The 14,321-nt window shown below is 35.4% G+C and overlaps 1 protein-coding gene across 2 annotated transcripts in view; it reads right to left on the reverse strand.

Moving 5' to 3' along the window:
* Window positions 1–14,321, reverse strand: part of PGAP1 (post-GPI attachment to proteins inositol deacylase 1) — a 94,834-nt gene that overhangs the window by 63,715 nt on the left and 16,798 nt on the right. For both annotated transcript variants that reach the window (XM_073218490.1, XM_073218489.1), the window contains exons 4-6: window positions 8,924–9,095; window positions 5,629–5,786; window positions 2,452–2,504 (exon numbers count right to left, since the gene is read on the reverse strand). In XM_073218490.1, the coding sequence (XP_073074591.1) occupies window positions 2,452–2,504; window positions 5,629–5,786; window positions 8,924–9,095 (383 nt within the window). The remainder of the gene's footprint in view (window positions 1–2,451; window positions 2,505–5,628; window positions 5,787–8,923; window positions 9,096–14,321) is intronic.

Genomic DNA, 14,321 nt, shown 5'->3' on the forward strand with positions numbered 1-14,321 from the left:
AATCCTGAGACGGAAGAATAAAGTGGGGGGGATCTCACTTCCCAACTTTAAGCTCTACTACAAAGCCACAGTAATCACGACCATATGGTACTGGCACAAGAACAGACCCATAGACCACTGGAACAGAATAGAGTATGCAGAAATTAACCCAAACATATATGGTCAATTAATATACGATAAAGGAGCCATGGATATACAATGAGGAAATGATAGCCTCTTCAACAACTGGTGTTAGCAAAACTGTACAGCTACATGTAAGAGAATGAAACTGGATCATTGTCTAACCCCACACACAAAAGTAAATTCGAAATGGATCAAAGACTTGAATGTAAGTAATGAAACCATAAAACTCTTAGAAAAAAACATAGGCAAAAATCTCTTGGACTTTAACATGAGCAACTTTTTCATGAACATATCTCCCTGGGCAAGGGAAACAATAGCAAAAATGAACAAGTGGGACTATATCAAGCTGAAAAGCTTCTGTAGAGCAAAGGACACCATCAGTAGAACAAAAAGACATCCTACAATATGGGAGAATACATTCATAAATTACATATCTGATAAAGGATTGACATTCAAAATATATAAAGAGCTCATGCACCTCAATAAGCAAAAAGCAAATAATCCAATTAAAAAATGGGCAGAGGAGTTGAACAGACAGTTCTCTAAAGAAGAAATCCAGATGGCCAATAGACACATGAAAAGATGCTCCACATCACTAATCATCAGAGAAACACAAATTAAAACCACAATGAGATATCACCTCACACCAGTACAGATGGCGACCATCCAAAAGACAAACAACAACAAATGTTGGCGAGGCTGTGGAGAAAGGGGAAGCCTCCTACACTGCTGGTGGGAATGTAAATTAGATCAACCATTGTGGAAAGCAGTATGGAGGGTCCTCAAAAAACTAAAACTAGAAATACCATTTGACCCAGGAATTCCACTCCTACGAATTTACCCTAAGAATGCAGGAGTCCAGTTTGAAAAACACATATGCACCCCTACGTTTATTGCAGCTCTATTTATAATAGCCAAGAAATGGATGCAACCTAAGTGTCCATCAGTAGATGAATGGATAAAGAAGATGTGGTACATATACACAATGGAATACTATTCAGCCATAAGAAGAAAACAAATCTACCATTTGCAACAACATGGAATGGAGCTAGGGGGTATTATGCTCAGTGAAATAAGCCAGGGGGAGAAAGACAAGTATCAAATGATTTCACTCATATGTGGAGTATAAGAACAAAGAAAAAACTAAAGGAACAGAACAGCAGCAGAATCACAGAACCCAAGAATGGACTAACAGTTAGCAAAGGGAAAGGAACTGAGGAGGATGGGTGGGAAGGGAGGGATAAGGGGGAAGAAGGGGCACTATGATTAGCAGACATAATGTAGGAGGCGGGGGCACGGGGAGGGCTGTGCAACACAGAGAAGACAAATAGTGATTTTAAAGCATCTTACTACGCTGATGTCCAGTGACTGTAATGGGGTATGTGTGGGGACTTGATGATGGGGGAAGTCTAGTAAACATAATGTTGCTCATGTAATTGTAGATTAATGATACCAAAATAATAGAAAGAAAGAAGAGAGAGAGAGAGAGAGAGAGAGAGAGAGAGAGAGAGACAGAGAGAGAGAGAGAGAGAGAGAGAGGAAGGGAGGAAGGGAGGGAGAGGAAGAAAGAGAGGGAGGGAGGGAGAGGGGGGGCGGAGAGAGCAAGGAAGGAAGCAAGCAAGAAATGAAACTGAATTGAAATGAAATGAAAAGGAGTGGAATGGAACAGAATGGAATGAAATGAAATCTTCCTGGATGTTTGACTGTAGAAATGTGAGGGTTCCTCTATCTTCCCTAAAACCATCTTCTACCCCAGGCATTATACTTCTGCCTCATCTTTATATACCTGAACTTCTGTGGTTCTTCCATGCACCACTGATTGTACAGCCAGCAGAAGGTAAAAAGAGAATCTTTAAGCCAAAACATACAGAAGATACTAAGGTCTTTATGTACTTCTAGATCCATATTAAATATACTTATTTATTTCTATTAAGGGTAAATCTAATTCCTCCTTGTTTTTCTATGTTATACCCTATGCTGCATTAATCAAGTCCCTGAGTTTGGTGATTGGCCAAGAGCTCAGAAAGTCCTTCCACAAGTGCCTTTGATTGTGCCCAACTGTGATAAACTAAAAACTTCATATTTGACACTAGTTTCACTTGAGACTGACACTACTGATTCTTTGTGAGATGATTTGATAGGTTGTAAGGGAACCTGGGTCAAACTGAAATAAAAACCAAGGTTAGCGTTCTATGTCCCTAAATTAATCTTTCTCCCAAATCCTTATTTAATTATGGATAAAGCTCTAAGTAAGCCAACAAAACAATTAATGCACTGATGAGAAAAGAAGACCATCACAAATCACCAAAATAAATTACATTAACTTACCATACAATGGAGAGGTGATCTGTTGAAACCCAGGTCTTAGGCACTGCTGAACTCTAGAAGGAAAGAAAAAAAGCCCAAAACTTAAGAGAAGCATATTTGTTACTTTCCAAAAGGTTTGAAATTCTCAGCTAATATTTAGAAACATGTAATATTAGTTATACTATTTTGCGATGCATAGGCATTTTTAAATTATTCATTCTTATAAAAGGTGATCCAAAAATATTAAGATACTCCTACATAAAATGATTATTTGTCAATACTGCTTACTCAAGCTTAAATTATCCTTTAAAAATTATTAAAGCACCTACAGCTTTCTTACTGAAGTTTTAATGTCTAACTTCAATACTCTAATAAGAGGATGAATTTATGATTCTTTAACAAATCAGTTACGTTAGTAATTTTAGTTCTGACTAGACTACTACTTGTTAAATTCTAAGATGTTACTTCTTAATCTGGGGTCCTAAGAAATATCCAGCCTGTGGATATTTTTCAAAATAAATATGCCTGATCACAATTTCAAGGCCACCAAATCAGACTATTAGAAGTGGGGTCCAGGTTTACTTACCTTGAAAAAAAAATCCCTACATTATTAGGATATATACTACTGTTTACAGCCACAGGGCAAAAGCCTCCTAAAAAAATGTAACTATATACAGAAGGCTTCCAAATAACAGCATAACACCCTTCAAGAACTAGAGGCTCCTTTTTATACCAGGTAATAACCTGCTTCTGAAGAGCACCTTGGATGCAATGGGGGAACATTAAGTAAATCCAATATTATTTTTCACAGTATCTCTCCATACAAGGTCAAAGACACAATGAGCTACCCTTAGCAGAACTGTCAAAACAAAATGAAAACAGGAAACTAACAGCATAGATGCAAGGCAATTTAGAGGCCTAAAATACCTCTTTAATTTAAAAAAATAGGTATTTGTAACTAAAAAAAAAATATTTTTAAGTTCTAAGGAATCATTGTTACCCTTGTATTCTGCAAATAACAATTTGTATTTGGGTGTACCTGTCAATGATCTAAAGTGGGAGGAATCTGTAGCTTACTTGTTGAACTTATAAACATTAGATATCTTATTTAGGAATTACTGTAGAAGATTACTTAAAAAAGGGAGACAACCAGAGTTCACCGCAGTTCTAAGATTATGTTAGATGCTCAGTAGAGAAGGAACTCACAATAGACAGTACTGACCATTACCAAGAGCTTAAAACTGATTTACTTTCATTCAGTTTCATGAATTCATCTGTGCTAGTGTTGAAAAAGGGAAAGACAATACAAATAATAAAGGTAGTTGCTCATGATCTTTGTGGTAAGAACTGAATGTCCACCCGAATCCATTCCTCCTTTCTTGCACAGTTGGCTAGACTACATCTTTTAGTCTCTCTTACTTTAAGACATGACTAATCTTTTTCTAATGGTATGTGAGCAAGAGTGATGTGTGTCATTTCCCGACCTCCTCCATGCTTTTTCCCTCTTCCACTGGGTTGAAATAGTGATTGATTAGAGTAAATCTGGAAGTAAAGTATTCAAGAAAAGGGTGCCTACTGCAAGCCTGGGTCCCTTAATGTGAGTCCTTCAAAAACCACCCACCAACTTGAATACCTAAGGCAGTATAAGTAAATGTAAACTTCTATTGTGTTTAAGTGCCATTACCTGTGTGTGTGTGTGTGTGTGTGTGTGTGTGTGTGTGTGTATTACAGCAGGTTAGCCTACCCTACTAATATAACTGAGGTCTCTAACTTAAATTATTCTAGTCTCAATGGACATAAATGTCATTTAACTGTTCTTGATGTAATCATTAAAAAATTGTTACTTCTTAATAACTGTTTTTTTAAAGTAAACATACATCTAGATATATGAAAGACTGTTGACTATTTGGGTGCTAAAAAACTAAATAAAACTCAGATAATGCAATAACCAACTTTGAGAAAATCCCATAAGGAGCAAAATATTTTCACAGAGATACAGAAATACAAACTGCCTTGAAAGCAATACATTATCAAATGGATTAGAAAAGAGGAAAATACACACATGAGATGAAAAGGACCAAAGTTCTTTAAAAGACAAGCTGCAGGAACTGTTAACAATATAGCATCATGCCTCAGACCAAGTTTAGGAAATAAGCTATATTCAATTTTAGATGACTGACATCCAGGTTTACTAACGAGTTCATATTTAATATTTTGAGGATTTCCAGCAAATATCTGCCCCAAATACTCAACATCAAATAAGATTCACAGCAATAATGAGTATTGAGAGATTTACCAGTTTAGTTCCAGAGCTATTATGGCTACACCACAACTTCTCCAGTTTTAAAAAAATGGTGGGTAAAAGAAAGCTTACTAATTTTTGTTCTGTGTATGGCAAGATTTCAGTAATAACCTGTATAATGAATGAATAGCAATCTAAGGGAGGGCAATAGTAGATGAGCTGAGCAACCATGAAACAAAGCAGTATCTCCTAAAAAGTAAAAGGAACTCTGGATTTTCCTTTTAGAAATTAGGTTATACTTGGAGAAGAAGCATATACTGAGTTTAAAAGTTAAGATCTTAATGAAAGACTTCAAGGTTAAAATTATAAGAAATAATATAAGTCCTAAAAGGAAACCTGAACTCATTTTCCAGAAGCTATGTACCCCAGTCAAAACCCAAATACTTGATGTCCTAGCAGGGGAAAATAATTAGCAATTAAGCAGGTTTCTGTTTACACTATCAAAGGTAATTTAAAAAATTTTAAATGAGTAAACCTTCATTCAAGTTTAGCATTCTAGAGTATGTGATATGTTTGATATTCCATTATTACTATTATGTATAACACCGCTCAGATAAAACAAGGGGACCTTAGTTTTCATTTTCAGTCCCAACTTTCAGGACTTATTGAATAAGAAACAGTTATTCCTCATAAATAAAAGTCATTTTCACAAAATTTCTAAGATTTGTTTCACCTTCTATGGATATAAGCACCCATGCCTCTGCCTTCCCAACATAGTTACATTTATTCTTTCATATTCTTTTTCTCTCTCACGCAGACACACCACAAGCAGGCACACAGAGCAGCACTAAACCAACTTAGCAGTCATTTCAAGCAGCTATGCATTACTTCTCCTTTCATGACCCACTATGTCTATCATGTTACTATTTTAGTAGAATCTTTAAGAAAAAGATTACCACAACAGATAAGGCACTGGTATGATGGCTTAATTTTGGTAGGAAAGTCAGCCCTGAACGAACTTGGTAATCCCGGAATCCTCCAGCTACAGAAAGTGTGGTAAAATTTATGTGTCTAGCATTTAGAATCCAATAGTTGTTTACAGTCATATAAAAATCTGAAAGAAAACAAAAAAGACACACATTAAAAATCGGTAGTCATTCCTTCCAACAATAAAATATCTGTAATACTAATATTAAACTTAATTTCTGTTTAGCCATCTGAATCATCTAAAAAATATTATTCACATTTCTCTATTTTGTATAAAATCAGTATCTTTATACATATGCTGCTTTCCCCATTAAATCAGAATACAACTAAGGGTTACTAACAGTATAAATAAAGAAAAAGACACCCAATTTTATTGGCTTTGACAAGTCTACTGGCAGACAGGTCTTTACATTCTGTAAGGATGCTGCCTGTTCATGAGGCACACAGCACAGCAAGAAGAAACCCTTAAAATTCTTCCACAGATAGGAGTTTACTGTGCTAGAGTTGTAGCTCTTCCTAATCATGGTACTGTCCCTGTTTATGAGGGCTTAGTAGCTCTCTATGTGCCAACCACCACCACACAAAGTCCCATTAAGTTCTTCAAATACCATCTGTCAGGACAATGACATCCACATTAGTCTTTGGATTCTCTGCTGCTGTGGAAAACCTGAGGGTTAAGAAGGTTCTACCCATTTAGCATAAAAAGTAGTTCAAAGAGAAGAACCTGCAGACAAATTTTTCCACTTTACCAAAAGAAGATGAGAAAAATAAAGTGTCACAGACCTGAGGTCAGGGAAGGAAGATCTCATTTCCTTATCTGCTTATCAAAACTGAATGCATTTTTATCATGGCATTTGATCCTATTGAGGACTTCAAGCATTTTGGAACAGCAACATACTCCCATTAAAGATCTCAGCAATATTTACTTAGATCACCACAAAGCAGACTCATTCCTAACATCTGCAGGGCCTGGGACAAGAATACCCATGGGGTACACATGCCATATGTCTAAGTATTTAAAAGTCAAAATCCCAGCTAACAAACAGTTAAATATATTTCACTGCCTACCTTGACAAATATACCATCAAAGTAACTTGGAAGGCCAGGCTCAAATTAAGAGTTCTAGAACAATCTCTACTTAAGACACTACATTACGGTAGCACAGGAAAAGCAAAACTCTGGCCCATCACTGTGCTCCTCCTCCTCCTCTTCCCATACCAATTTCATCCTGCATCACAAGGGCCTCACGTACACATTTAAGCTCTGTCTGTACCTCATGCAGATCCACAATCTGGCTACAATTCATGCTTAGGGTTGTACGCACCTGCCCTCACGACAGATCCAGGTAAGAGGCCCACAGAGGTCCTGGAAGTGGGCTTAGGGTACACAGGCAAGAAAAGTCTAAAGGCTTGGTTACCTGCATCATGGCCTGTAAGTAAAGGCATAGCCTCCAAGTGCAGAGGCTGGCTGGCCTGTACACTCCTCCTCAACCCATGTGAATGGCAGGGCCAGAGTGCAGTGCAAGGCTTCCTTTCCCCTACTTAAGGGCACTACTTCCACCCAGTAAAAACAGGGCATCTACTCCTGGAGGTCATATGGGTCTCCTAAAAACCTAAAATACACTACCCCATGAACTTTTGTTTTTTCATTCTAATTCTGGCTTAATGAAATGAAAATTAAACACAGAATAAACTGCAAAGAAGCTTGCTAATTACCAGAAAGACATCCTGAACCTAAGAATCACTTTTAGTTTGAGCCTTTTAGAGACAGACCACCACTATCCTTCAAAAACAATAAAACCTGACTCTTTAGACAGTTCTTTATTCAAACAGTTTTTTAAAAAATATATTTTGAGTAATTCTAATTTAACATACATGGCTCATCTGCATATACCATACAAAACATAATAAGAGAAACAGTTCTCAATTGTGGTGACAAGTATTATGACTTGTCTATTATATCTTTGGTATTTTTTCTAAATCTATAGTTCATTTATAATTATTAGAACTTGTAAACAGATTTAAGCAACTTCAATAATAAAATTAAAAATTTTTATTAAAAGATTTCTACAGGCAAAGTTTTATATGTAATAAGGAAAAAAACAAACTTTACTATAAGTACTGTTGCACCATATACTCCAGCAAAGAAGTTACTCCTTGGCAATGTTATGTTAAGATGGGTGCTTTGGAAAACTTATTTGGAGTCACTAGGGTATATTTCTCATTTAACTGTAAATAAAATTTCATCACAATTAAGAATGCAAATTTTGATTAAGTAAGAAGTTGTGTACATTTTTCTGATCAGGAAAAAGATTTCTTTCTTCCTAAGATTTTCTTCTACTCATACAATATTCCAAAAAGCAGTGAAGCTAATACTTGACTTTCTTTAATAAAAGTTGAGATAGCAGATGTTTAATTCTTATTCTGTGACATAATTGCCATTAGATGACTGCAATCATAAATTCCTACTGTTCATTCAAAATTCCATACATTATAGTATCATCTACAATGTTATTTCCTCTGTTATAGTAATGTACCGCAGTAAGAGGCTAATTAGGAAGAGCAGATGCAAAGATTAGCATGCAAAGGTTAAGAGCACAGACCCAGGAACAAGTTTCTGAGGGTCAAATACTGGCTCCACTATTTTCTTGCCATGTGACTTGGGGCAAGAATTTTATCTTTGCATCTTTTTTATATCCATAAATATGAGGATAATGATACCTACCTCAAAGGATTGCTGTAACAGTCGAGTGACATAATAATACATCATGTATGCACAGCCCTTAACACAACACCCCAAATACAGTAAGAGCTCTATAAATATTAGCAATTCTACCTCACCATATAAAGTGTTAGCAGACCTATTTATTTAAAAACAGGGCATTTCTATTTTACTTAAATATATGCTTATTTTGAATAGAGTACACATAGTACAATAGAGTTAACAAAATATAGGAAGTTTAACTCACTTAAACACACTTTAAGAGAGAGGGAGTCATCCTCAAGAATAACTGAACTGAAGCCCAAGTACCTAGGGATCATAAGACACATGCTCTCCATGTGAAGATGTTAAGGACAAAGAAAACTAAAGGCAGTTTCAATTATAAACTTAAGTTGAAAGTCGCAAAAAGACATGCTCAGAATTGGAGGAGCTGGCTTGAAACTGCTTCACAAGTGGGTAAATCTGTAGCATACTATAAAGGCAATAGCTTCAGGATTTTAGTCCTAAACAATGGGGAGGTCAGTGTTTATTAAAAGTACTCACCTGTAATGAAGCGATCTAATGGCATCACAGGAGCAACGTGAGGTGTGGCTTGTGTAATAAGAAGATTTATCAGATCTTGTTTAAAATTTTTCAGTGTAAGCAATGCTCTTGCAACAAGGCCACCCATAGAATGACCAATTATTGCCACACTTTTTGGAGCAAATTCTTGACCCTATTAAAAAACCACAAAGTCATAATTAAGGCTTAGTTAGTATCATAATAAAGACACTAAATATTTATTTCTACATTTAAGCAATTTTATAGAAAAAGGAAAAGTAAACTACTTATATAACCTCTCATCGTAAGATACAGAAATACATTTTCATACACTTATAATTGGTGTATACATAACTATTTTGTGTTCTGCCAAATATTTTATCAGCTATGCTTTGGTTTTCTGAACCAAAATAAGAGCACTTGATCTAGGAAATCATGGTTCACAATTTGTTATATTGGATGTAAGAGGTGTAATTATATTTGCTACATACCAGAACATTAAATTTATAGGATATAAGAGGTCAGGTCATTTATTTGAAATTGGAAGTATCAGCAAAAAGCCAGAAAAATTTTGGTTCCATAGCAATATACTACCTTATCACATTGATGTATCTTACTTATCTCATCAAATTATTTCTTTATTGTATATCCAGAGTTTTTTTTAAAAAGCTGCATTCCATCACATTTATTCAGTGAAAAATACACATTTTGTTTTTTAAATAAATGTAGCTTTTTTTTCTATCTCCACAGAGTATCTTCAGTTCCACTACCAAACTTTTGCTCATCATCCTCCACACTGATCCTCCATCTATGCTTTCTCTTCTGTTACTATGAATAAATTAGACCTTGTGCAGAGGAGTGAAGATAGTAGGCCTGAGACTGCTATCTTTAGAATGAACTACATATAACATTGGCAATGGGTAGCAGTCTGAGACCTTACATCTGGTGAGTGTTGCGATAATTTCCTAAATAGGCATGGTTCACTATGCTGAAACTGCTTTGCAAACAATTTGGTTTATGCTGAATACCTGCTGTCCTTCTGGTTAGGATTTTGGTACATACTAGGCACAGAGTGTCTACATGAGCAGATCCCAATAAAACCTTGGGCACTGAGTCTCTTATGAGCTTCTCTCACAAACAATACTTCATACATGTCAAAACTCACTGCTGTAGGAATTAAATGCATTCAGTGTAACTCCCCAGAAAGAGGACTTTTGAGAGCTTGCACCTGGTTTCCTCCAGTCTTCACCCATGCATCTTTTCTCTTTGCTGATTTTTGCTCTGTATGCTTTCATTGTAATAAATCAAAACAATGAATACAACTACATACTGAGTCCTGTGAGGCCTCCTCAAGGATCACTGAGCTTGGGATTAGTCTTGGCGATCCCTGACACAGACATGATCTAGCAAAAGCCAAATCCTACATATTTGCTCTGAAATATATCCCCTTTGGCCTTCTCAAGTCATCACTTTCTCCAGCAATTCACTTTCTTCTTGCATCAATTGTCTTTTCCTATTAGATCTGCCCATTTTTTGATTGGTTTATGCTTTTTTGGTGTTGAGACATATTAGTTCTTTATATAGTTTGGATCCCTTTATCAGACAAATCATTTATAAATATGTTCTCCCATACTGTAGGTTGCCTTTTTGTTCTGTTGATGTTCTTTGCTGTATAGAAGCTTTTTGGTTTGCTGTAGTTCCACTTATTTTTTATGTTGTTTCCCTTGGCCAGGAAGATGTGTACAGAAAAAAATTGCTCATGCTGTGTTCAAGAGATTTTTGCTTGTTTTCTTCTAGAAGTTTTATGGTTTCATGTCTTATATTTAGGTCTTTCATCCATTTCAAGTATACTTTTGTGTATGGAGCTAGAGAAGTAATCCAGTTGTATTCTCTTGCATGTAGCCGTCCAGTTTTCCCAACACAATTTATTGAAGAGACTGTCTGTTCCCCATAATATATTCTTGCCTCCTTTGTCATACAGTAATTGACCATATATGAGTGGGTTTATTTCTGGGCTCTCTATTCTGCTTCATTGATTATGGATCTGTTCTTGTGCCCGTACCATACTGTTTTAATCACTATAGCTTTGTAGTATAGCTTAAAGTCAGGAAGGATAATACCCCAACTTTGTTCTTTCTCAAGATTGCTTTGGCTATTTGGGAGTCTTTTATGGTTCTATATATATTTTAGGATGATTTGCTTTAGTTCTCAAAAAATGTCATTGGGATTTTGATAGGGATTGCATTGAATCTGTCAATTGCTTTGGGCAGGATGGCCATTTGGACAATATTCATGCTTCCTATCCATGAGTATAAGCTAGATTTTCATTTATTAGTGTCTTCATTTTTCTTTCATCAGTGTCTTATATTTTTCAGAGTACAGGTCTTTCACCCCCTTGGTTAGTTTTATTCCTAGGTACTTTATTCATTTTGATGCAATTATAATGGGATTGTTTTCCTGGTTTCTATTTCTGCTAGTTTGTTGTTAGTGTACAAGAATGCAACAGATTTCTGTATATTGATTTTATATCCTGCAACTTTGCTAAATCCATTTATTAGTCCTAGTAGTTTTTTTTATGGAGTCTTTAGGATTTTCTATGTATACTATTATGTCCAATCTGTAAAGTGACAGTTTCCCTTCTTCCTTGCTAATTTGGATGCTTTCTCTCTCTTTTTTTTTGTCTAATTGCCATGGCTAGGACTTTCAGTACTATGTTGAGTAAAAGCGACTAGCATGGGCATCCTTGTGTTGTTCTTGATCTTAGATGAATAGCTTTCAGCTTTTTGCCATTGAGTATGATGTTGGCTGCGGGTTTGTTGTATATATGGCCTTTATCATATTGAGGTGTGTTTCCTCTACACTCACTTTGTTGAGCATTTTTATCAGGAAGGGATGTTGAATATTGTCAAATGCTTTTTCAGCATCTATAAAGATGATCATATGGTTTTTATCCTTCCTTTTGTTAATGTAGAATATCATATTGATTGATTTGTTGGTATTGTACCATCCTTGCATCCCTAGAATAAATCCCACTTGGCTGTGATGGATAATCATTTGTTTCATTGTTTATTTAGCTTTGCTAGTATTTTGTTGAGGATTTTTGCATCTATGTTCATCAGGGATATTGGTCTATAGTTTCCTTGTTTGGTAATTGGCTAGTTTTGGTATTAAGAGTAATACTAGCCTCAAGGAATGAGTTTGGAAGTATTCCCTCCTCTTCTGTCTTTTGGAATACTTGAAGGATAGGTATCAGCTCATTATTAAATGTTTGGTAGAATTCACCCATGAAGCCATCTGGTAATGTATTTTTGTTTGTTGGGAGCTTTTAGATTACTAGTTCAATTCAGTTCAAATTTTGTTTCTTCCAGGGGCAGTGTTGGAAGATTGTATATTTCTAGGAATTCATCCATTTCTTCTAGGTTGTCCAATTATTGGCATATAATTTTTCATAGAATTCTCTAATAAATCTTTGTATTTCTGTAGTGTCAGTTGTAACTTTTCCTTTTTTGTTCCTGGTTTTGCTTATTTGTGTCCCCTTTTTTCTTGATTTGTCTGCCTAGGGGTTTGTCCATTTTGTTTATCTTCTCAAAGAAACCTTGGTTACACTGATTTTTCTATCGTTTTATTCTTCTCTTTTATTTATTTCTGCTCTGATCTTTAATTATGCCCCTCCTTCAAACTTTGGGTTTCATATGTTCTTTTTCTACTTTCTTTAGTTGTGAGTTGTGAGTTTAGTTGGGGAATTGTTCTTGTTTCTTGAGGTAGGCCTGCGTTGCTATGTACGTCCCTCTTAGAACCACTTTTGCAGCATCCCACATATTTTGAACTGTTGTATTTTTGTTTTCATTTGTCTCCATGCATTGCTTGATTTGTTTTGATTTGTTCACTGACCCATTTATTATTTAGAAGCATGTTGTTTAGCTCCATGTGTCTGTGGTTTTGTTTTCTTCATGTAATTTATTTCTAGTTTCATACCATTATGATCTGAAAAGATGCTTGATACAATTTCAATCTCTGAATTTACTATAGCTGTTTTGGGACCTAATAAGTTGTTCTGGAGAACATTCCACATGCACTTGAGAAAAATGTGCATACTGCTGCTTTTGGGTGGAATGTTTTGTAGGTATCTGTTAAGTCCATCTGATCTAGTGTGCTGTTCAGTACCTATTTCCTTATTTATTTTCTGCCTGGATGATGTATCCATGGATGTAAGTGTAGTGTTAAATTTCTCAACGATTGTGCTATTTCCCCCTTTAGTTCTGTTAGTGTTTGTTTACATATTTACATATACAGTGCTCCTATGTTGGGTACATAGATATTTATAATTGTTATATTCTCTTGTTGGATGGATCCCTTTGTTACTATGTAATGTCATTCTTTGTAATATAATGCAATGTTACTTTGTTTTGAAGCCTACTCTAAGTACTCCCATTCCTGCTTTTTTCTCCCTTTTATTTGCATGAAATATCTTTTTCCATCCCTTCACTTTCAGTCTATATATGTCTTTAGGTCTGAAATGAATCCCTTGCAGGGAGAATATAGATGGGTCTTGTTTCTTTATCCATTCTGCCACCCTGTGTCTGTTGACTGGTGCATTCAGTCCATTTATATTTAAGGTAGTTACTGAAAGGTATATACTTATTGCCATTTTATTAATAGTTTTCTGGTTGTTTTTGTAGTTCCTCTCTGTTCTTTTCTGCCTCTCTTATACTCTTGTTACCTAATGTTCTTCTTTAGTGTTATGTTTGGATTTTTTAAATTTCTTGTGTATCTATTATAGGCTTTGGTCTGTGGTTACCATAAGGTTCGTAGATAGTTTTCTAAATATATAGCAATCTATATTTAGTCAACAGTCACTCTATTTCAAATGTAATCTAAAAGTATTACTTTTTTCTTCCTCCTCCACACTTTATGTCATAGTGTACATTTTTTGTGTATCCTTTGACTGATTTTGTGTATAGTTGATTTTACTCCTTTTTTTAAAACTTCATACTTGCTTAGTAATTGGCCTACTGCCTTTGTTGTAGGTTTATTTTCACTGATAAAAATTATTTAGACTTAAGAACATTTCCATCTACAGAAGTCCCTTTAACATTTCATGTAAGGCCATTTTAGTAGTGATGAATTCTTTTAACTTTCATTTATCTGAGAAACTTTTAATTCTTCCTTCAATTCTGAATGATAACCTTGCTGGGTAGAGGATTCTGGGTTATAGCGTCTTCCCTTTCAATACTTTGAATATTTCATGCTACCCCCTTTTGGCCTGTAAAGTTTCTGCTGATAGTCTTATGGAGTTTCCCTTATAGGTAAACGTCTGCCTCTCTCGTTTCTTTAAAAATTCCCTCTTTAGTTTTAATCTTTGCCATTTAAATTACTTTATGTCTTGGTGGTGTTTTCCTGA

Source organism: Manis javanica, chromosome 12 (genome assembly GCF_040802235.1).
Source record: "Manis javanica isolate MJ-LG chromosome 12, MJ_LKY, whole genome shotgun sequence".
NCBI lineage: Eukaryota > Metazoa > Chordata > Mammalia > Pholidota > Manidae > Manis > Manis javanica.